The 24,216-nt window shown below is 40.4% G+C and overlaps 1 protein-coding gene across 1 annotated transcript in view; it reads right to left on the reverse strand.

Annotated features, from left to right (window-relative positions):
* The window catches only part of TM2D1 (TM2 domain containing 1), a 36,369-nt gene extending 16,844 nt beyond the window's left edge, over nt 1-19,525 (reverse strand). Inside the window, exons 1-4 of the mRNA XM_065409568.1 lie at nt 19,368-19,525; nt 16,991-17,064; nt 13,790-13,898; nt 9,191-9,282 (exon numbers count right to left, since the gene is read on the reverse strand). Of these exons, the coding sequence (XP_065265640.1) occupies nt 9,191-9,282; nt 13,790-13,898; nt 16,991-17,064; nt 19,368-19,525 (433 nt within the window). The remainder of the gene's footprint in view (nt 1-9,190; nt 9,283-13,789; nt 13,899-16,990; nt 17,065-19,367) is intronic.
* Nucleotides 19,526-24,216: the final 4,691 nt, after the last annotated feature.

Raw genomic sequence — 24,216 nt, forward strand, 5'->3', positions numbered from 1 at the left:
ATTACTGTCAACTTAAATTACTGAGTTTTTCCTTTCTCTTGCTGGATGCACAGTTAATCTTAAAACAAAGAAATCTTTGCGCACTGGAGCTCCAAAACTTATTTTAACATGAAACACTTTCTACTGTCTCAAGTTGTAGAACATACTAATTAGACTTTGGAAACAGCTGCTGCATTACATGCTGGGTTTGAATATTGTTCTCATTGCTAGTGTATACAATACTAATCTTTAAGGGGTTGCCAACACTGTAGATACTTTTCTAGGAACTTTAATGTATTCATTCTAAATGCAGTGGAATATGTCTGTAAGTGACTAACAAATGATTGTTTCATTGAGATGATTTTCCATTAAAGGTCAGGCAGAACTGTAATAAAATGTGGAGATACTTAGAGGCTGTCTTTAAAAGCAGAAGGCTGCCTTAAATAGTTTATTGTACAGATTTCATTGTATGTGAACATTGTAAAAATTTCAAAAGCATCAAAGTGACTTAAGAAGCTTAAACCCCAAGGACTTTCAATGAAGCTTAAGGGGCTAAGTTACTTTTGAAAATAGGTGTCAGTCTCCTAAGTCACTTAGGCTCATCAGAAAATTTTATCCAAGATTAGAAAGTGTGAAAAGGAATGTTTGTCTTTAACTAGGTCAAGTTAATTGTAGGATATTGTATGGGGAGAACTGTGCTGTCTTTAGCAGGGAATACAAGTTTATACCTGCGTGTAAAATGCACAGCACACTTTGGATGCAACAGAAATCAACATGCTGGAAATACAGGATACACAGAGATAGCTATATTGTTAACAAAGTTGAAAAATGGAGCCCTAATAATGAGTATGTGACTCTTGACCAAAGGAAGAAAAACTGTTAGCAGGACGGCCTTCCAATGGACCAAAAATAATTTCGCTATGACACTATAATATGAAATGGTGTCAATCAATGAAGCCCACAAGTCAAGTTATATATACAAAATTATAAATACATAAATGTTTAAAACAAATTGTTCTCAGTGGTTGGTATCTGGGACTTGCAGCAGCCAAGCATTTTAAGCTTTGCCATCAGTATTGGCTGTAGTGTCAAAAAACATAAGGGCAACAGCCAGCAAAACAAATGCCAGCAACAGGGGACAACAGTGCTGAGCTAGGACTAAAATGATGCATGCCAATTTCTCTGGTAAATACTAGAGTACCAAATTTATTATCTCTGCAACTGGAGCATTCCCCACCCAAAGTATTCATGGATAACTCTCCCATCTTTTGTCAGGCTCTCAATACATATTCTGAACCACACTGGAAGTTGGCATTTTAGGGACCCAACAAGCCACTTTCACCCCACCATCTGTACTGGTGTCAGAAGCAGAGACAGTAGCTCCAAGTGTGTAAGCACTTTATGTATGGAATTAGCTGCAAGATTTTATCATTCTAGTCACTTTCATTCTCCATTATTGGTTGTAGAAACACTTATTGAGCCCAATTTTTGCTTTGGGGAGTATGGGGAGGAAAAGCAGGAAAGGAAGCAAAGACAGAAAGGAGGAAGAAAAAATAAATGAACAGTGGAAGTGACCAAATAATTGTAAGAGTAGAGGGGGAAAAAACAGGCCATTATATCACAAAAATTGTGGGTTTTTTAAATTTAAGGGGAGGAAGTCCAAACCCGTCTTCCATGTAACAAATGAACTTTTTCATCTGTATTCAGTAGTTTGGATGAACCAATGCTCCCTCTAAACACAGCAGAGGGAAGTATATGTCTGCAAGAGTGTTTGTAATTTTCACCACATTTCTGAAAAATATTTCAGCACTATTTACTCTTTAGTTCTGCTTCTGTCAGGGAATGGATGATCCCAAATAAACTGACTGTTGACAAGCAAGCCACTGTATTGATTTTATATAAAAAATGCTGCAACCCCACTGCCCATCCCCCAACCATATTCTGAATATCAACAATGACACTTGGTAAAGGATTAGAATTTTGCAACAACCCATTCACTAATCAAACTTCAGACTTTCTACAGGAACAACTATCGTGGCTATAGGTCTTGATGCTTTAAGGGTTTGAGCCTTTGATTATTGAAGTAAAAAAGCCTGGGATCTTATAGTTAAATCCATCCTAAGTGAGGAAAAAATATCAGAAAAATTAGGGTGGATGTCTTTGGAGCTAAAAATCCTGAATTACATTTTTTAAAAATGACTACCATAAAGCACAAGGGTAATTGAATTTTCGTGAACCTGAGAAATTTTGGGGATTATTGCCCTTCTGGATAATGTAAGATGCTCAAGGCTCTTGGAAGATATGCAATGCCAGCCACGCATCGACTAGAATCAACCTTCAGCCCGTGCTGAGGGCACCTGGGACCTGGTTCCATAGCTCAGGGGTTAGAGCATTGGACTTGTAAACCAGGGCTCGGAAGTGCAAACCTCACTGGGGCCTGAGCAGCAGTTTCTGGCTGGGCCTGTTGTCCCACCTCTCAAATTGCAAGTGTAGATTTAATATGGATTATACTAATGTGTAGAAGAGGAGAAAGTATTTTATCTGGAGACTAAAAAGAAATCTAAGACTGAAACAGGACTACACTTTCCTTTACAAGTGAATAGTGTTACTTATTTGTAGCTATAAATTAATTTTTTTAATCCACATATTGCAAGAAATAAGAGCATATGGGGGGGGAGGGGGGAAGTGCTCTATGAGTTTCAGAACATCTTGTAAGCAAAGCACCTGAAGAACACTGGAATTGCCATACATGATCAGAATAGTCCAGTAGCCTAACAGTGGCTAACACCAACGGCTTCAGAAAAAGGTGCAAGATGCCCTACAGAGAAAGTCTCTTCCTAACACAATCGGTTAGAGATTGGCTAAAGTCCTGAAGCATAAAGGTTTACTTTCCTTCAGGGTGGATAAAAATCAATTATTTGAAAAAAAATATCGGATTTTTTAAATTTAAATCAGATTTTTTTTTATAAAATGCTTTTTGAGGAAAAAAAGATAAAGATACATTATAGCTCAAAGATATCTCATCATGGAATAGGGATTATAAATTCTATAGTATGAAACAATATATTCATGTAATGTTTAAGAAAAGTTTTGTAAATGAGTTCCAATAGTTCATGGATTAGGGACCCAATTTTATGGGGTTCCAGGGGCTTCTGTATAGATTATTTAGGTTAATCTTTCTATCTACCCAATGGGACTCAGTGCTCAGTCTAGAAGATGACATCAGAGATGCTTAGTTTTGCAGTTCTCAAACTGTGGATTTGTGTCTCCAGAGAAAACATGCTTGTTAACTGCAAAAATGTTTTCAAATAAATAAATAATATATAGAGGTGAGAAATAACAGATCTCAACCGTATTGTCCCTCTGCAAATTTGTGTACACAGAGTCAATCCCTTACCTCTCTAAAAGTGAAAGGTTTCAAAAAGTTCAATGAATAGAAGATTGTTGGGGGCGGAATAGATCTGGACAAGGAAAAGAAGTCTGGAGATAAATGTGAGAAGGGAGGGACAGGCAGCAGAAACAAAAGTGAAACTGTTTGAGCAGCATATTCCAGAAGTTTTGAGGTCTTTCTGAGTGTAGCCTTCATTGATTTGAGATCTTCCATACCATTCTCTTACTAGAAGGGAAAACCTATAATGGCAGCAGGCTGTAAAAGAGACCCAGTTTGGGAATAAGAACCATTCAAGAAATATATGTTTGCTGATGTTGTTTTAAAGGAAGTCACATCGGTGAACTGGTGGAAGTTACATAAGCACTTGGATTCAGAGACTGTTGAAGTGACAATCTCACTTTTAACAGCAGTAGCTTCTGCCATGTAGAAAGAATATTTTCTTCCTTTGGACTAATTTGTTCCAAACTGAGAAATTGTTTGGAACCTGTAAAAGCAGGAAAGCTTGTTTTTCTTTTCCAGATTATGAACAAACAGGAAAATGAAGGTGAAGACGATGGAGTTAGCTGCAGAAGCCAATGTTTTAAGTTTCTCATGTTGACCTGGCTGACATAGTCGATTTAATTTTTGTTTTGTTTTTTAAATATTTCATTTAACTATTTTAGTTAAAAACAATTTTAACAAAAACAAACCTGATTTTAAAAAACTTGAATGTTTAACTAAATTCAAAAATTCATATGCTTGTTTTGTTAAAATATTATATGTTTGCTGTTGAAGAAAAAAATCCAGAATATATAACATTGTTGGTTTAGTTAAATAAAACAATTTAAATGTCTGTCTGGTGATGTTGTCCTCCTAATACAGCATGGCAAGAAAATCCTCTAAATATTAATGATTAACCTGTTGAATTGGAGATAGTTCATCTCCCAATGACTTCAAAATATCTGCTTCAATTACCTTTGGTAAAAGAAATGACCAAACAATCATTCATTTTCTGATATAGCTGTAAAACTAATCTGAAAAGTTTTTGAAATAAATCACTTTAAAAATGTATAGTGTGTACCTTCTAAAAATGAAACCTACATCTATCTCTGAGTTCTGAAGAATATATATTAAGGTTATAACAACCAACAAGAATGCACTTTTATGTAGAAATCCATGATTAAATCAAGTCTTTTTAAATCATGATTTAAATCAATCTGATTTAAATCAAATCCACCCTGCTTTCCTTACAAAACGTTAGATGTTTCTGCTATCCATACAACTTTTTGGCTTCAATGGGTATGTCTACACTGCAATTAAAAACCCACGGCCGGCCTGCGCCAGATGACTCAGGCTTGCAGGACCTCAGAGCCCTGGCTCCAGCCGAAGCCTCTACACTGCAATTAAACACATGTTAATTAGAAATTTTTCCCCCCCTGTAGAGGTAAGAGCAAAGAACCTTTGATAGCTCATTAAAAATGGAGGATTGTTGCAGGATTGCAAGATGTTTAGAAGTCTGGACAGTACGGGTGTTGTGTACTCTGTACTAACTCTTCACAATGATGTAGTCAATGCTATTCACTGCCAAAAAATAAACTTTATTTTAGACCTAAAATGTTAAGTTAGAGGTCTGGATTTTTTGATACTCATCTAAAACTGAATTACAGTATTCTCATATTTGGGGAGAGGGAGAATAAAGTTTCTGAATGAAGGCTTATGCAATTTTAGCTTGAAGCCTTGTTTGTTTGTATGGCCAAATGGAAATATGGAGGTTTACAAGTAAAGTTCAAATCCTAATCTAAATCCCAAGTGAGACTGAGTTTGGTGGTCTCACAAACACAAAACATGAATTGGTACTATATGGCACCATGGACCCCCTTGAGAACAGACTAACAAAGATGGAAATAGCAGGGGGCTTACAGCTCAGAAGAAAGGTGCATCAGCAGAGCTGCATGGGGAAGCTTTCACAATGCCCGGCTAAAGCCAATGCTTTATTTCTCCATCTTCATGAGAATTAAATTCACTCAATTAAAGAGGAAATACCTTAGAGTGAAAGCCTTTGCCATACTATTTATCTAACAACAGGAGACTATTATTTTGTGACATCCTATTTTGCCAGTTTCTTGAAGCAAGAAAAACTGGTTTATAGTCTGCCTTTGTATTGTCAGGATTTATACCATCTTGTTAAAAAATGGTATCTGTTGTATGTAGAAAGGTCAGTGAGGAAAATCGATGTGTGCTCCAGCTTTTAAAGAACCATGCAAAGCAAATGCATGTATCTTGTCTTTAAAGGCAATGTGCCAAATAAACACATTTACAAAGTAGTAAGCACTATACAGCTTCATATAAGGATAGTCTATGAATGACAGTTTTTTCAAAATATGAATTCAACAACAATATATATTGTGGTAAAAGAAGAAAAACAACAACTAATTTTTAAGGTAACCTGCTGCTTTGCAGGTCAGCTCCTAAACGTAATTTGCAGGAATTTAATATTTAAGAGGTATCTTGTTTGACAAAGCACAAGAATTCTCTACAAGCAGTTGTGTGATTAGTTACCAGTATTCTATTTGCTTCATTCCTCTCCATCCTTTCAGAGGGAACAGCTTCCAAGCTTTATAAGAGCTTATCTTGCAAATATTTTAATTGTGGCTAATATCTGTGTACTATATTTCAGATCCGATTGGTAATTTAAGTGTAATACATATAAGAATTCAAAGCCAAGGTTTCAGACATCTGCATTAAAAGTAGTGCACATCCTTATTCTAAGTCCAACTGATAAAATAAGAAAATATTTGTATTTTGAAACATTTGTTTTACAGAAAGTGGGCATCTAGAGTTATCAATTGCCTCTAAAAAAAAAAAAAAAAGGATCTTAGAAGATCTAATGTTTTTATGCAAATATAAATGTGCAAAATAAAAATGTGCTAATTATTGCATGTCAGAAAAAAAGGCCACAGAGGTTAACACAGAATTATCCATCAGAACAGAGAGCATTATTAGAAAAACATCACTTCATATTTAGCAGACAGAAACTCAAAGATCCCAGTTGAAGCAGTACTACGTAGTGTACTTAGCTTCAGCAGTCCATTACATCATGCAATCTAGAGCTATACAAAAAAGGCAACTGTTTGTAACATACTGAGAAACTAATGAAGCTTAGACAGAGAGTTTCTTACAATATAGTGAAGGTAATTCTAGCAGAATAGGATTTATGTGTACCTTAAAAAGCCATCATCATTTTCTTCATCCTGTGGATAAATCTGGCAAACACTATCTGAGGTAATTTTTATCACTGTGGGAAGTCCTATTAAAGCCAATAGCTTCAAACAGAATTAACAATAGTAAGCACTATTCTGAGTGGTAAGTGTCTGCAGGATCAGGTCCCATATTCTGTTCATGTTTACTTGTTTTTGTACATATATTAGGATCTGGTCATGCAGATTTAGATATGACACACTTATCTATACATGTTTAGATACATGTCCAGAAATCTATAGGTTATTTCTAGTACTTCGTTTTCAAAACCAGTGGAAAGCAATCTGTAAATACCTTGAGTATCTTCAAAAAAGTTAGAAACAAGCAATTTAAAAATAACCTGAAATGACTGCAAGAGTGAAACTCTTACAATAGATTTTCTAAAATCAGTATCTTAACTAATTTCATCTAAAAGGTGGCAACTTTTTTGGTTGGGAATTTAAATATCTTAGTGGAAAGCACAACAATCAAATAGACATTAGTTTACATATTAGTAATTTTCATAGAAATAAAAAGAATTATGACAATGTATTTTGAAATAGAAAAATATTACCTGAAATTGAAGATCACTACAGTTATTAATTTAAAATGTTACATATCCAGAACGGTTAATACAACATATTCAGTAAGATTTAAGGAAATGATCAGCTAAGACGTTGTAGAAATTCATACATTCTCTTAAACGTAGACATGGGGAAATTCACACCAGATATTCCATCTTAACTTTGACCCTCAAGACATAGCTTATATAGCATTATATTGTGCAAGTTCCACAAAGACATTTAACTCATTTCAGCACACACATCGCTAATGTATAGTAAGACTTACATTGAACTACAAGAATATATATCAAGTTCTATTTCACACACATTCTAATTGCAGAACATTAATTATATTATTCAGACACTAAGCTCTGTTTTGAATTTAAAATGGGTATTTAGATAAGACATTATTATGGTTACAGGGCTAGCAGCACTTTTGCCTTTTCTGGTCTCTGAGTGCACTCCTACAGGTAACAGGTCCCATGCCTATATGTCTCCTAGGGTGGAGTTCTGCAGTTCTTGGACACTTAGGGTGCTGTAGCCCAAGGCCCAAACTGTGTATCAACAATGCTTTCCCAGCAGGTCCAAATGGGTTTGGCACCTGCGGTTCTTCCTTTCAGGACTCTGTGGCCAGTGGTATTCAGTGACCAAAAAGCCTACTTAAAATTAAAATATTTGTTTATTTTAATAGTAGGAATAAAGCATTTTAAAATAGCCTACAAACACATCTACCTTACCCAAAGGCTTAATATCCCCTGATGGCCTAAATTTTTCCAACTCCTTAGCAGGTCCTGTGTGTCAGTCTGTTCTCCCCAATGGCTCCCCAATAGCTACTGCCCTCCTCATGAAAGTCTTCCTTTTAAACTCTGTCTTTTGATCTTCTGGTTCCCAGGCCTTTTCCTATCCAGCACTGTCTCTTAACAGCCCTTGAGCGTTGAGAGAAAGTGGCTTATCTTGAACAATTCTTTTCTTTTCTGCTGGTTTTCCTTCTAGCTCCCTACTGAGCTCAACCAATATATTCACACAGAAAACATCCCAACAACCAGGTCAGCATAAACAATATTCATAAATTACAGAGCAGCTCCATTTCTGTCACACACATCTTCCTACAGTATATCTTCTACTATATAAAATATGTAATACTTAGAATACCAATAACTGATTCATAGCCTTTATACAACTGATTTCCTACACCGTGCTATAAGTTATATAAATTGTTAACCTGTACTGTGTGAAAGTAAATAAGGCATCAGTTAAGGTTATTATTGGAAAGTTTACTGCGACTTTTCAGAGCTGCTTTTTTTAAGTGACTGCACAGAACTGAAGAACATTTCTTATTATAACTGATATTTCTTGGGTTTTGACAGCTGAATTTTCTCAGTATACATTTTTGTAATGAGAATATTACTTGCTGAAACAACTTAAAATCATTACACTACTCTGATCACCTTTTTAGTTACAGGCACTTGGACTGTTACCCAGGGATCCCCATCATGAAGGACAAAAGAGCGGAGGCCACATTGACTCTCTCAACAGCATTGTCCAAAGTCAGTCCTGGGGCAAACAAGCTCAATTCCCATAATTAATGCTTAACCATAACATATATTTTCTCACCAACAGATCTCAAACAATTCCACAACAGAGGGAATAAGGCTCAGAAAGGTTAAGTGATTAGCGCAAATTCATACAATAGACGGGCAGCAAAGCTGAGAACAGAACATAGGCTTGCTGACTGTCAATCACATGCCCTATCCCCTGAACTACAGCACTCTCCCCTTTGTCACTACTAAGTTCAAGAGGAGTTATGTCCACTTAAATCAGGTCGGGATTTGGCCACAGAGTCATTCTAAACAGCTAAAACATGGACATGGTTCATTGCAAAAGGCTTTGCTTTTAAAGTGAGATGAGTACACTAGTTAGTGGATTTGAAAACACTGAGAATCAGAGGTCAGTAGTTAAGACATAAGTATGCGTGTAAACTGCAGTCATATAGAATTAACGTTTTATTATTTAAAATCAAAACAAGAAAAAAAAAACTCACCTAAGGCAGGATACCCAAGATAAAATCTATCTGCTCCCAACCATCCAAGAAATAAAGACAGAGCCACTGCCACTTTGTATGAGTAACCATTTCTGCCAAAAGACACAAGTAAAGATGACTGTGGTTGAAACAAGATATTAAGTTGTGTATAGTCTGAATAATTAAATTAGAAATGACAGTCAATTGCCTATTAAGTTTCCTTTTATGAAAGAGAAGACTTGTGTTGTTTAGCTTACACAATTTTAACTTAGTCTTCAATAATTCAACATTAAAAAACTAGTATCTGTGTAGACATCCACTGTAACATGGACCTCAAGAGTGTACTTTGGCTCCAGCAGAATTTCCATCCTTTTTCTTCAGGTGGATGATCATTCTCGTGCAAACAAGACATGAGCCAGCTGTTGACACAATCCTAAGTTTCTAGAGTATTTTCCTATCCACTTGTGCATTCTGGGGCACAATTGATTGAACAGCCCCAGAGTTGCACCAAATGCGCCTGGTAGGGTCAGTTCCAGGGCCAAGCAGTGAAACAGGAAGCAGGGCCGGCTCCAGCTTTTTTGCCGCCCCAAGCGGCGAAGAAAAAAAAAAAAAGGCCGCGATCGGCGGCACTTTGGCGGCTGCTCTACCACGCCGCTTCGTTCTTCGGCGGCCGGTCCTTCCCTCCAAGGGACTGAGGGACCCGCCGCAGACCCGGATGTGCCACCCCCTTCCATGGGCCGCCCCAAGCACCTGCTTTCTGCGCTGGTGCCTGGAGCCGGCCCTGACAGGAAGTGTCCTGGGCCAGATGAGGTATCAGCTAAGGTAGGCATTCATCGATCTGATTTGGGGAAGAAGTCAGCACTGGCCCATTGGTGAAAGTTGTGGGAGCAGCCTCGGATGAGGAAAGGGTCAGATAAGAAAGGAGAAGTATTTAAGATAAGGATACATTTATTTTTAGATTAATTTATCACAAATGAACAAAAGTTCGCTGTACAAAAATGTACTGCTAGCAAAAGATGTCAAAATTACAGCCCTAAAGATGGAGGAAGCCCTTTAGTTATTCACACAGATATGGCACAAGCAGAAGTGAAAGGCTCCCTGGACTCTCTTCTGAGATTGCCAAAAAGAGTGCTACCTAGTATCAACTGTTGTAGTGATGTGGACATGCCCACTGGTAGCTTTCAGTCACTTTTGAAGTGAGCTTAGTGCTAATCAGTGAACCTAGAGATGCTATTCCTCTTAACAATCCCAGAGCCATCCATTGCCACGTTAGGGAAGAACCAGCCTTGGAAAGGGGCAACAGAACCAAGTGTCATTAGAACCTTAAAATATGCAACAATTCACTATTCTGACACTTGCATGGCTAAGTATCAGCAATTAGTGAAAGTGGCCAAAATAAAGTCTTCGACACATACTTGAATAAAAATATTCATTTTCTCAAAGGCAGTGGCCAAGAAGGGATGCAAACGCCTTTAATAAATATTTACATTTTTGCTTATTATCTGGCTTTAATGACCCCACTACTGAGATCTTTACTCCTTCCACATCCCCCTCCTATTTCACATTCAAAAAACTTCCCTTCTGTTATCCTCTTCCGTCCATAATGAGCAAGTGCTGTTCTTAAAGATCACACCATTTGGTTTGATCTTCTAGTGCCTTTTATCAGTTCTCCAAAGACTTACGCCCATGTTTCCCATTTCCCAAGTAATTCCATTGACTCTAACAGAACTCATAGTGCCTAAAGTTAAGCATGTGCAGGGCCTACATACATTATGCAGAAAAGAACATGCCATGCCAATTTAGAGCACTCCTGGATTTGGAAACAACCCTTTCATATGGGAGCAATCAAGGAAAGACTCCCAATCTTTCTTGGTGGAGCACTCTAATGCAGAGTTCACAAGCTTTTCTTTGAGATACTATGGAAGTCACTTGTTCAAAGTATGCCTGTTTACATACACACACCAAGCAGCTGTATCAACTTTATTCAACAGCAACACAGAGAGATAGCTTTATCTAGTGGACTGACATACTGTTGAGACTCTAGCTCTGAGTTCTAATAATTGATCTGCTACTTAAGATTTGTCTACAGGGTGCTTTAGTCTGTACCAGAGGGGTGTAAAATTTTAGCCCATTCTAGCATATCATACACTAACTGGCCTGTGTGAACCCTGCTGGCATGCACTAAACATTCCCTAGTGCATATTCATGTAGTACTGTTTGAAATGGGACTAGATTAATAGACCCTATTGAACTTTTAGTGCATTCCAGCAAGGTCACATGGGCCAGTTAGTGGACAACATGCTAGTGTGGACTAAAATTTACATCACTCTTGTGCAGACTAAAACACCGTGTAGACAAGTCCTAAATTGTGGACTTGAGCAAGGCACAACCTCTGGTTCTCCACCATCCCATCTTTAAGGTAAAACAATACTTAACTGCTTCAGAGAACTCACTGATGTTTGCACAATTTGAAAGTGACAGATGTTATATAAATATCAATATGAGAATTCCATCACTTTAAAAAGTTATTTCTGAATACAATTTTCTTGTTTTAAATTCCGTTCACTTCTTTCTAGTAGAGGACAGTCAAGTTCTCCAACAAAACTCAAATGAGGCACTGAAAAAGCTCAGAAAAGCCCCTGGAGTGATGGTTAGGTTTACTGTTGTAATATCGAATACCTGTGTAGAATAATGTTACCATGACTTAAGGGATAAAAATGGCCTAATAACAGACTGGTAATGGTTTTAACTATGCAGATATTCATTATAACTACCTGTATATAGACTTGACAACTTGTTACACCTATGAAAGTTGGGAATATTAAGGAATTTACCCTTCCTAGAAATGACAGCACACTACATGCTTTGTGACATTTTTCAAGAGTGCATGCAAAACTCTGCCTGTAGCCACAGCTGAAATTTATAAGAGTTTTAAACAACTCAGCTAAAAGCTGCTTTCCTGTATAAATAGTCATGGGAATGGTGAAGCCAGGGAAATTCTTTTAAGTAATCATGGGAAGAAAACTGCTTTTAGTGCCTAACTGAGAGGTAGCACAGAAGGACTGTTCCAATTTCATTTCTTGAATTTTTAGTTCTCAGTTGTGAACCCAATAAAAATTTAACAAGCACAATACTGGAAATAATATTAATTCAGAAAAATCTAACAAGGGGAAAACCACCCTAGGAATTGCTTTATATTCCAATTAGGGAGGAGGGGAGAAAATTCTACTGCATTAGGCTAGATTTCATCTTGTTCTCCGGCTTCCATCACAGATGTGGCAGAGAGCAATAATTCTGATAGAAAGTGGTGGTCACAATTAACTAAGCTAGCAGTTTACTGTGGCTTGCTAAAATAATATGTTGGCCTTCGGTGTGTTGAGTTTAGACTGTCCAGCAAAATAAGTATAGAGAAATTAGTGGTGGAACTGGACTGAGCTACACTACACTAACATTTCACAAGAAGGTGGCTGAGATAAGCAAACTGATGAATAATAAGAATATCAAGTTAGCGGGAACTGGCTTTCCCGCTAGTGATGTAGGCAAAGTTCAGCTAGGATTGCTGGAGCTACGATTTCCTAAGATTCTGCAGCTGGACAACAAAAAAGACCAACTTTATAAAGAAAAGTCCTCCAGGATTGCAGTAAAGAGGAGAAACAAAGAACATTGATAAGTGTACTGTCATCTTTAGTGTTCAATATTGAAGAGTAAAAATAATAATTGCAGTGCTTAGAAAGAATCCAGACAACACTCTGCACGGTTCACAATCTGTATGTAGAACTAAGTCAGTTGAGTCATCTTCACGGATCTGACTATCAGGCCCTTTAGAATGAAAAATGTGTGTTTGTAGACATCAAGTCACTCAAGAGAAGAGGTGAGAATTGGTTCCTGTAAAATGGGTATTTAGGACTGCTGGAACAAGGTTTCAGTCCTCCTAAAGTTCACATTTTCCATGACAAGAAGCATTTCTGTTTCAGGACAATTGTTCAGCAGAGTAGCTATTAACAGAATCAAAGGCTTACGCTATGTCTACACTGCAATCAAAGGTGTGATTTGCATCACAGGTAGGCATGCCTGCACTAGCTATAATCTATTTGGGATGCTAAAAACAGCAGTAAAGACACAGTCCCATGTACTTTAGAGTGGGCTGTACAAGCCTGCTTGGTACCCTCCGGTACGCACTTACATTACTAGCTTGTGCTGAAGCCCATGCTGCTGTGTCTTCACTGCTATTTACAGTGTTAGATCATTTAAATCTAGCATGGGTATGCCTACCAGATCTGCAAATCACACCTGCGACTGCAGTGTAGATACCCTCAGAAGCAATATCAAAGAAAAAAAAAATCTAGCACAGAGGTAGATTTACTTAAATAATTATACATTTGGCCTTAAGCAAAATAACAGCTTTGTTAGAACATCTCTCAAGTTCCATGCTAGTTAACTTAACATTTGCGATGCAATGTTTCTAATAACTAATTTCTCTCATCTAATATACTGAAACAAAGTAGATTCATCTGTCTTTCCCTTTTCCCTCCTCCCTCTTGCCAACACATGCTACACCATTTAAAATTAGTAACATAAAAACTGAGGCAAACTTATAACAAAGCACAATAATTGACTTACACATTACGACATGCAATAGGTTTGTAAAATCCAACTTCCTTTCCAGTAAAGTTGTTTTCATTGCCACTGTGATCCTTACAAGTAATATTTGGTGCTGGACGACATGGAACTGAGGACACAATGTAGATTATTTAAATTGAGCTATAACAGGCCATGCACCACGGTACACATTGAGATTCCAAAAACGCAGAGTGAAAGAAATGATAAGTTCTACCTGTCCACTGAAGTGCACATAGGCGCCAACTCCATGGGTGCGCCGGTGCTGGAGCACGACGGGAAAAAGCAGCCCCCCTACCAGAACCTACCCCTCCCCCCCCAGCGCCTCCTGCCCACCAGCGGGCCCTGCAGATCAGCGCCTCCCTCTCCCTCCCTATTTCCTGCTGCAGATAAGCTGTTTCGCGGTGTCAGAGGCACAGAGGAGGGGAGCGAGGGCACAGAGTGCTCAGGGAAGGGGGCGGAACTGGGTGGGGAAGGGGTGGAGCAGGGGTGGGAAGAAACAGGGTGGGGTCTTGGGGGAAGGGGTGGAGTGGGGGCGGGGCCTGGGCGGAGCACCCCCTAGCAGATTAGGAACTCGGTGCGTATGGAAGTGCAGATACCCAATACAATACACTGCTGGTGTGACTGATGACTGGGTCTTTTGAACAGATACTATAACCTGTCTTGCATTGCTTAACATTTATCCTGGGGGGGAAATTAAACACACAAATCAGATGACTCACCTAAATGTTACAATTTCTAGATCCTTAAAGTTTTCATTTTACTGTGGGAATGGCAGAAACCAGCACAGTCAACTTAAATGTTTTCTCTCTCTATGGTAAAGCATTCTAATTGCTTGAGTGCATTTTATTTGGCCAGTTTCTCCTCATCAAACTAGAGAGAAATACTGTTTTTCTTATTTTAAGTGATAACTGCTAAGGTTAAGAATTAGAAAAAGTGATGTTTCCTAAAGTTTGCAGAACCCCACCTGAGTTCACAACTTGCCATTTTCTAATGCTGAAATCAGGTGTTAAGCAGGACAACATTTCAGGTCTTTTTCCTTTATTTTAATTCTGACTTTCAGTACTTGTAAATTATGTCAGCCTGACAAACCTACAGGCCATCGCCTACATTTCTCCACTAATTTCCAAACTTCACTATTGTTCCAATAGCCCCCGGGACAAGAAGATAGTGTAGTCTTTTTTCTGAGATTGCCACTAGAAATTGGACTGGGACTAAAAACTCCGTTATTAGGCAAGTCTGGTAGGTGGATTCTGAGGCAAAGGTGGACTTTTGAATGCTATGTTAGACCCATTCTGGTTCTGCATGAATGTGTAATGGGCATTGCTCTGTGGGAAACCAAGGTTCAATTCCTACCCTGCCACAAATATCCTGTGTGACCTTGGGCAAGTCACTTAAGTCTCTCAATGCCTCCATTTCTTATCTGTAAAATGGAGATAACAGTACAACTCTATCTCACATGGGTGTTATGAAGATAAATACATTAAAGATTGGGAGGCACTCAGATACTATAGTGATGGGGGCCATATAAGTCCCGTAGGTTGGTAGGTAGATACAAAGTTGTATTTTTGTTTAAGAAACAAAGAGGTTGAAGGTGGTTTTCTGATCTACTTAAAGAACAGGCAGTAATTTATTCAAATGGTAAAAGCCACAGATTATCATCCAAAATGTTGACATCACTAAGGCTCCAATCCTGCAACTCAGTGGGATTACTCATGTACTTGAAGTTAAACATCTGTGTTCACAGGATTGGTGGGGGCTAAAATGGTATTTCAGAATAGGGTCTGGAGCTTCTGGCAACCCCAATGTGATTAGATTATATGGTCACTTATGGATTTAACTTTTTATTGAGATGCCACTCTGGAGGAAGAGACAACAGATGTTGCAGGGTCCATTTAGAATAAAAAGGGAGCACATAAATAGTCTGGGATTTTCTTAAAACTGCCTAGAGCTGAGCAAATAATTCACAAAGAACAATTTACTTGGTGAATTAATTTAAAATTAATACAAAAAATTAATCTGTTAACCGAATGTCTGAGCTTACAACAACTTCCTGGAGTTTCTTTGTTGTTCAAATTTACTCTGAATTAGCTGTAAATTATTCAATAACTTGTTAGTTGTGATGGGTCTCAAGCCATATAGTATTGTTTCTGTTCACTCTTATAATCAGGAGCAGGGCTTGAAGGAGCACTTGGAGCATGGACCCTCTCAGAGCAGAGAAGATAATCAGGTTTGCAGAATTTTTTATTTCCAGTTTGTTTCCTGTATACCAGGGCTCAGATCAAGAATTGTTCCTCTGCTGTAATGAGAAATCCTCCCCCCCCCCCCAATATTTAATACTATATCTGTGAATGCTCCACAGTGTAAGCTTGAAATTAGCTTTTTGTAGCCATCTGAGTTAGTAAAATTATCATTCAGATATTTCTGGAAAGTGAATGCCAGAGGGGTACAAACATAGAAAGTGTGTTCAGTTTTAAATTTGAGTGCTCCCAGAACATTTTTTGCATTATTTGCCCAGGTCTATAACTGACATAATTCACTACTTCACTCAGTCTGAGAACATCTTACAAGATGAACACTATTCTAAGTGAAATGAGACACTAATTTAAGTATTTTTACTGGTGACACTCAGGTGACTACCAGGTAATTTAACTCCAAAACACACATATATGTCACCTCCAGAAAAAGATAGCTTAATAACACCAAAAGTCTCCTGTAGTCGAGTGCTCTCTTAAGAAGTCATATCTGAAGAACATGAAGGTCTTCAAAGAGGTTCTGTTTTGAAGTTTGTTCTTTTAGTAAATATATACTAAATCTAAGGGGGAGGGATCATTTGTTTTAATTTTTATGAAAGGTAGAAACCTAGAGAGTATACATCCCAAGTCAAAGAGATCTACAGAAACCAACCAACTCCCACACCCCAAAAAAAACCAAACCAACCCAAACACTAAACAAACTACTGGACTTGGCTCTGCTGATTTCTGCCAGTGTTTTAAGCATTTTATTTAACGCTCTACTGAAAACAAAATAAACCCATACAGGTTCTCTATACTTTCAATGGAACTGCATACAAAATGAATTCAGTAATAATATTGCATTACATTTCAAAATAACCAAGTTGCAGATCTATAAGGGCACGAGTTGAACATGTTCCTTGATAAATTCCTTTGATCAGAATGTATATTAGACTTCTGAAAGCCTTACCGTTTGCTGTGTGATTTGTACAATTCAGTGGTTCTTGTGTGCTATTGTCTATTTTGGGATCTTCACAAATATATGTTCAAATAATTAAGGAAAACCATTTTTTGTACCAAACTCTTAACTGTTCTGTAACTCAATGTACTACACCCTCTTCACCCACCTAGGATTTGAGAGCTCTCAGTTCAGTCAGTTTTCCTTCCCCTAGTCTCATACAGCACTGAAAATAAACAGTAAGCTACTCTCAATCTTAACTATAGCAGAGCTGTTGCTTTGCTATACAGTAACTCCTCGCTTAACGTTGTAGTTATGTTCCTGAAAAATGCGACTTTAAGCAAAACGATGTTAAGCAAATCCAATTTCCCCATAAGAATTAATGTAAATTGGGGGGGGTTAGGTTCCAGGGAAATTTTTTTCACCAGACAAAAAACTATATATTATATAGATATACACACAGTATACGTTTTAAACAAACAATTTAATACTGTTCACAACTATGATAATTGTGAAGCTTGGTTGAGGTGGTGAAGTTAGAGGGTGGAAGAGGGAGAGATATTTCTCAGGGAATGCCTTGCTACTAAATGATGAACTAGCACTCAGCTGAGCCCTCAAGGGTTAACACGTTGTTAACGTAGCCTCTCACACAAGGCAGCACAAACACGAGGGAGGGGAGACAGCATAGCAGACAGAGACAGACACACACCTTGTGTGTAGGAGAGAGAGATGCACACTGCCCCTTTAAGTAAACTGACCCACTCTTAAGTGCATTGTCTTTTTAAGTGGATCAGGAAGTTGAGACAGCAGCTGCCCCAAGCTCTCTATGTCTCTCTCTCCCTCCGTGTCCCCTCCCTGCTCTATATGGAGAAGGGGTAAGTGGGGTGCAGGAGCAGGGGGGAGGGGGACACCCTGACATTAGCCCCCCCTCCCCTGCACAGCAAGCAGGAGTCTCTGGGAGCAGCTCCAAGGCAGAGGGCTGAACTGCCAGCAATTGATAGCCTGCAATTGATAGCCTGCTGGGCGGCTACAGCACAGGGAACTTAGGGGAGTGGGGAGCTGATAGGGGGGCTGCCGGTCGACCCTGGTTACAAGCACCCACCAGCTAGCTGCAACGGGCTGCTCTTCTTGCAAGCAGTGGACAAAGCAGGCAGCTGCCAAATGATGTTAGAAGGGAGCATTGCACAACTTTAAACGAGCATGTTCCCTAATTGATCAGCAACATAACAATGAAACAACGTTAAGCGGGACGACTTTAAGTGAGGAGTTACTGTAATACAGAAACACACTTCCCTAGGCTGCACGTTTGAATGCCGTTACCAATAACACCTGAAGAAAATATAAGTGGCTAACTCTTATAAGAAGAGTAAAAAAACCTTCTCTATTAAAAGAGGGAAATCAAGCACCTCAAAACCAGCTTTTATTTCCTTGCGTTTTAGGATGAGTGTCAATGCACACCAGTAGTCTATCAACTGATGACTGATTCGCTGTCAAGTATTTGGTTAAAAAGAGGTTCCACCTACCAACACCACCCAACAGAATGAAAAGTAATCATTTGAAAATCATAAACTGTCACACATCTGCACCAGACTAATCCTGAACAGGGACTGAATTGTAAAACTTCCTACTTATGTTACCGAAGACTGAACTCCAAGGGCCAAATAAAGCAGGATGGGAAGTCAACTTTTCCTTGCTTACCTTCCACTTTTGATCTCCATTAATGTCAGCAATTGTCAAAAACTATCAACAATTAACTTATTGGAGGGAGAAGGTGGGAGCCAGATGTGACCCCCCTTTAAACAGTCAATAACTTCCCAACAGGAATATGTCACCCCCATATTTCTACCTACCGCAGTCTGCAGATTCAAAACTACAGGCTGATCTCTTTCCTCCCAAATGAATTATGTCCTGCAGAACCATCACCTCTGGGTGATTTGAACACTAACAAAACAAAAGGGAGACCCCTCTCTCCCCCCCCCCCAAAAAACCCCCCAACCACAAACCCCAGGAAAGAATCTCTCATTTCCCCTATTAACCAGCTCAGTCACTCTCCTCAGCTACTGTCACTATCCAGAGCCTCTGAAATTTCACTACTAATGGGGGCTGGAAGAAGAGACCCCCAAACCATCCCAAGCAAAGATCTTGCACCCCTCACAGAGGCTGATCTCAGCTGCGGTTACCTCAGAGTGGCCTGAAGAGCCGGGGGGGGGGCGCATCCCATGGGATGGGGGGGAGGTAGTAACAAGCCTCGCCACACTCCCTTTGACAGGAGCACCAGGGGCTGGCCCTGGGACACAGGCGAGAGCAGCCACAGAGAGAGACACACACAGACCAGGCGTCACCATGGTAACCGAGCCCCCCACCGCAACCCCAGCCAGACTCAGGATATTGCCCCAGCCTCAGCTCGTCGCACTTGAGTGGGGGCTCCCCGCCGGCAACGCCCTCCGCGGCGACACACGCCAGCCACAGGACGCCCAGCAAGCGGGCTGCCGCTTGACGCCTCCTCAGCAGCAGTAGCCGTCGCCTCGGCCAGGCAGCCATCATCATGGAAACCAAGCCGGGCCGCCGCCGCCGCGGCCTCAGCCCTAGGCGGCCTCGCGGGGAAGGGCGGCTCAGTGTGCAGCTGGGTACTTTGCCCACATCAAAGATGGCTGCCATGTAGTGTCAATCGCGCTGAAGGCAAGCCGTGCCCTTTGCCGAGCCTCCTCTGCTTCCTCTACCGGTGGAAGTCAGGCTGCCCCTAGTCAAGATGGCTACCGCGTCCCCATTGTATTAAAGTATAGGAAGCTGGGTTGCCCTCACTCAAGACGTTCCCTCCTCTCTATGGTTAGGAAGCTCGGCTGCCGGTGTCCGAAGCGCTTTGCATTGTGGGAACATGGAAGGGTGGGCAGGCGAGTGAGCTGAGGAGTGAAGGCTGGAGGAAGAATAACAAGGGAGAGGAGAGGCTGGAGAGGGAGAAGGGGCTGGGGACAAAGGTAGGCAGAATGAGAAGGAAGGGGGCTGAGAACAGGAGGGAGATTAATTCCATCCTCCTTCCCACAGGGATGAGCTGTCAGGCTGGCTAAGGTGCTGTGTTCCAGATGCAGTCTGGAGGTGGGTTTGAATCCACTTCTGACAACAGGCCAGGGACTAGCAGAAAGAACATGAAGTTCCCCTCACTTACAAACAGGGAGTTTTTCTCTCCATCCTTTTAATGTGCATTTCAGACACAAATATGTGGGGGTGGGGGAAAACACATACAGAGGGGAAGAGGCAGCCAGTCCCTGAAAGTTAAGAAAACCAACCAACCGGAGGGCAGGCCAAAAAAATAAACAAAAAACAAACCCACCAATGTGATTTATTATTGTTGTAGAGGTTTGTTTTTAGAATGTCATTTTTTTAAAAAGTCTCTAATTTTTGGCGGGATTGTGGATGGAGAGGAGCAAAAAGTGTATCTGCCTCATATTTTCCTCCAACCCAAACATTGCTCATTGGTGGGAGAGAAGTTCCTGGACACTGGGGGTTAATTTTAAGCAAAATGTCCAAGACTATAACAGGGTTCAAAAAAGAACTAGATAAGTTCATGGAAGATAGGTCCATCAATGGCTATTAGCCAGGATGGGCAGGGATGGTGTCCCTAGCCTCTTTTTGCCAGAAGCTGGGAATGGGTGACAGGGGATGGATCACTTGATGATTACCTGTTCTGTTCATTCCCTCTGGAGTACATGGCATTGGCCACTGTCAGAAGACAGGATACTGGACTAGATGGACATTTGGTTTGACCCAGTATGGCCATTTTACCAGGACAAATAAAATGCAGCTAGACATTTTACTGCTATGGCAGGTCAGGCAGGTTATAATTGGTTCTAACTGACACACCCACAAGGTACAACATTTTTTTCCTACAGCCAAGTATTATACAAAAAGGTATACAAATTTGTTCTACTTTTCAAAATGTCAAAGAAAAAACTAATGATTCTTATTGATCACTATAAATGACAAACACATTAACATCAGTAAATACCTAGGCCCTGTCCAGACTAGTTTTTCACACCATACAATTTAAAATCAACATCTGCAAATACAGATTAAACAAATAACCCAGACTCCAAATGTGGTTTACAATGCAGTTATGTCCAATGGCAAAATGACATGTGCTTAACCAAACTCATTTAAACCTGTGTTAAAAACAGTTTCTTAACATTAGAAAAACTGTAGTGTGGAAATGACATCAGGCTCCCTGAAACCACAAATTCCAAATCCCAACAGTGTCATCTCTAGCCATCATTTTTCTATCCAAGGATCACAGAGTACTTCACAAATTTTAATAAATACAGAGCTTATCTATACACTGGGGATTCTTGCACCAATGTACCTGCACCTGTCCAAATCCCTAGTGTCGATCTACTTCACTACTGTACAAAGAGTCTTGCTGTTTCAAACTATGTCATATTGGTGCAGCATCAGTTTTCAGCTGCTGAATTGGATAAAGGTGCTATAGAAATGCAAAGAATTATTACAAAGTAGTTGTTCAAATAAAAACATCATATTACCTACCTTGTCCTCTTTTTTAGTTTATTTCACATACATCTAGAGTTTATCAATTATAGTGTTGAAGAAAACAAGTCAAGGCTTCAGTTACCCGTCAGCACCTCTGAAAACAGATTGGTTTTATATTGGTGGGTCAAATTTTTACCCTTTGAGATTATTTACCATCCAAGATGAATGGTAATACTTGCTTGTTTCTGCCTGTCTTTGCCTCTTTGCTAACGAGAGAATTTTCATGAATGTAAAAGAACTAGGGATCAATTTTTGAACCACAAATAATGTAAATAGTTGATTTTGGATTTATTTTATTTTGGAACACAGTACAACTGGGAGTCCTAGGCATTAAGATAATACAAACAATAATAATAATATAGTATGTTTGTGTGCCACTGTTCTCTCTGTTTAGAATCAGAATGACTCAACTGTGTGTCCAAGTCCCTATGCTGCTGATGGCTAATGGCCGTTCCTCTTTAGTTGAAGTGGTAGGAGCTAGTGCCTTTAAAGCAGGACAAGGCGAGTTCTATGTTGCTGTTGTGAAGTTCCAGGCAACTGCAGTTTTCAGGTAACGACAGACATAAAATCCTAGCTAGCCACTGATTTGTTGCACTATGAAGATCTGATTGACCATTTCCAACAGCCTCTTCTAAAACTACATTTTCTTTCCATCCAGATTTTTATGGACTATGTTTACAGGTATCTCAGAAAGTTATTTGTCAAACATGTCACCAGCCTAAAGTCTTTTGAATTTTTTACTTGGCTTTGTGTCCTCTTTCTCTTTCCTTTTTATTACAATCTAGAGTGACCAGATAGCAAGTGTAAAAAATCGGGACGGGGTAGGGGGTAAAAAGTGCCTATATAAGAAAAAGCCCCCAAAATCGGGACTGTCCCTATAAAATCAGGACATCTGGTCACCCTATTACAGTCAGTGAACCCCTGAATTCCAAATGGCAACTATGAGTGACTGTCCATGGACAGACTGAAATATCATGTTTTCAAGGACAATACAAAGCTTCCATCCAAGGCCCCAGTCCTGCATGCGCTCAGGGTATTGCCAACTCCAAACATCCAGAAATCACGCGATTGGCTTTAAAACTCATGAGATTTAAAAAAATCTTTGGGTTCATTTTATTAAGGGTGCGTTCCTCCACAGCCACGAGGACTAGAAACTTACTTTTTTTTTTGTCTTTTTTTTTTTTTTTTTAATGAAAGCTGAGATTCTTCTCTAACCACCTGAATCCAGGCACTGGGGCTTTAAGGAAACCAACAAATATTACCAGAGTTGACTTTTGTACTTTTGCTATGGCGAGCAGTGGCATTGTAATCAATGGAGCTAGGCATGGTAGTAAAGCTAAGCCTGTGTGTAAGTGTTAGCAGGATCAGGGGCCAATATGGTATTCAGGTATTGAGAGATCCTAGTTAAAGGACGCTCAGCTGTAGTGCCAGCCCTGGTATGAGTTCAAGACCATGTTTACATGCTGGAAATGAAAGGACCCATTTCTTTGACTCTCCCCCCCCCCCAGCTTCTCCATCCCCCATCATCCCCTTTGCTTGGGAATAATTTGTGCCTTTCTTGTCCTTCTTTCCCTCTTGTCTCCCTCCACTCCCTTCTCCCACCCCTTGTTCCTCCCCGCGTTCCCTATTTCTCTCCCTACCTTCCTTTCCCCCTCCCGAGTCCTCTCTCCTCGAGTCCCCCTGTCCTGCGCTGAGACCCGCACGGAGCTCGCCCGCGGCGCTGTGGTATGTGCGTACGCGGCGCCCGCCCGGCTGATTTCCTGTGTTGCAGGTGACGGTGAGGTGCGGTCAAAATCCAGCCGCTCGCTTCCGCCCAGGTGAGAGCGCAGAGCAGACGGCGACCCGGGAGCAGCCAGGCCTTTTACAACCCGCCTCTGCGGACCAGGTATTACACTCGGGGGCAGCTTGGCTTCCCCACAGACAATGTCCCCCCGTCCGTTTCCTGCCCCTTCGCTGGTTAACACTCCCGACGGTGGGAGGGGGGAATGAACAGTGGCTGGGACTGGGCAGGTCAGGAACTTCCTGAAAGTTTGAGTTTCACCGATCCCCACCCGAAAGCACCCCAAATCTACTGAAGTTCGGGCAGGACTGGCTTTGGCTCTGCAAAGCCCTGATGAGCCAGGGGCTGAGCTATCGGTCTAGGCACTTTTTAATAGTGCCACAATCAACATAGCGTTTAAAATACTCCCAATCAGATTCAAGGCCCTTTTCAACAGCAGCCCCACTCTTTCCAAAGGGGTTTGGCCAGCTGGTTCTGGTTTTAACTCCCTACTCTGTCCAAGACCTGCTTGGTTTAGAAATGGGGAGCTGATCACCTTCTGTCACTCTGGAAATGATCAGAGGGTTCTGTCATAGGCTTAGTTTGGGGGGGCAGAAATGACACATGGGTGGCACACAGGGTCATGTGCCACCCCCAGATTTCTGCCTTCCATTTATCTCAGAGGTTTTCAAACTGGGGATGGGGCATGGAGGAATGTTTGGTGGGGAGTGGTGACGCCAGGCAGCTCAGGCCAGCCCCGTATGGCAGGGCTCGGAGATAGGGTTGCCAACTTTATAATATTTAAAAAACAGACTTTGGGTGTTCAGTCAGTAGATTTGATTGGACACTGTCAGGTTCCCTTTTCGACCACCTTTTTGGTCAAAAACCAGACACCTGGCCACCCTCTCCAAGCCCAGCCTCCAAGGGGCTGTCCTGAGCT

Source organism: Emys orbicularis, chromosome 8 (genome assembly GCF_028017835.1).
Source record: "Emys orbicularis isolate rEmyOrb1 chromosome 8, rEmyOrb1.hap1, whole genome shotgun sequence".
NCBI lineage: Eukaryota > Metazoa > Chordata > Testudines > Emydidae > Emys > Emys orbicularis.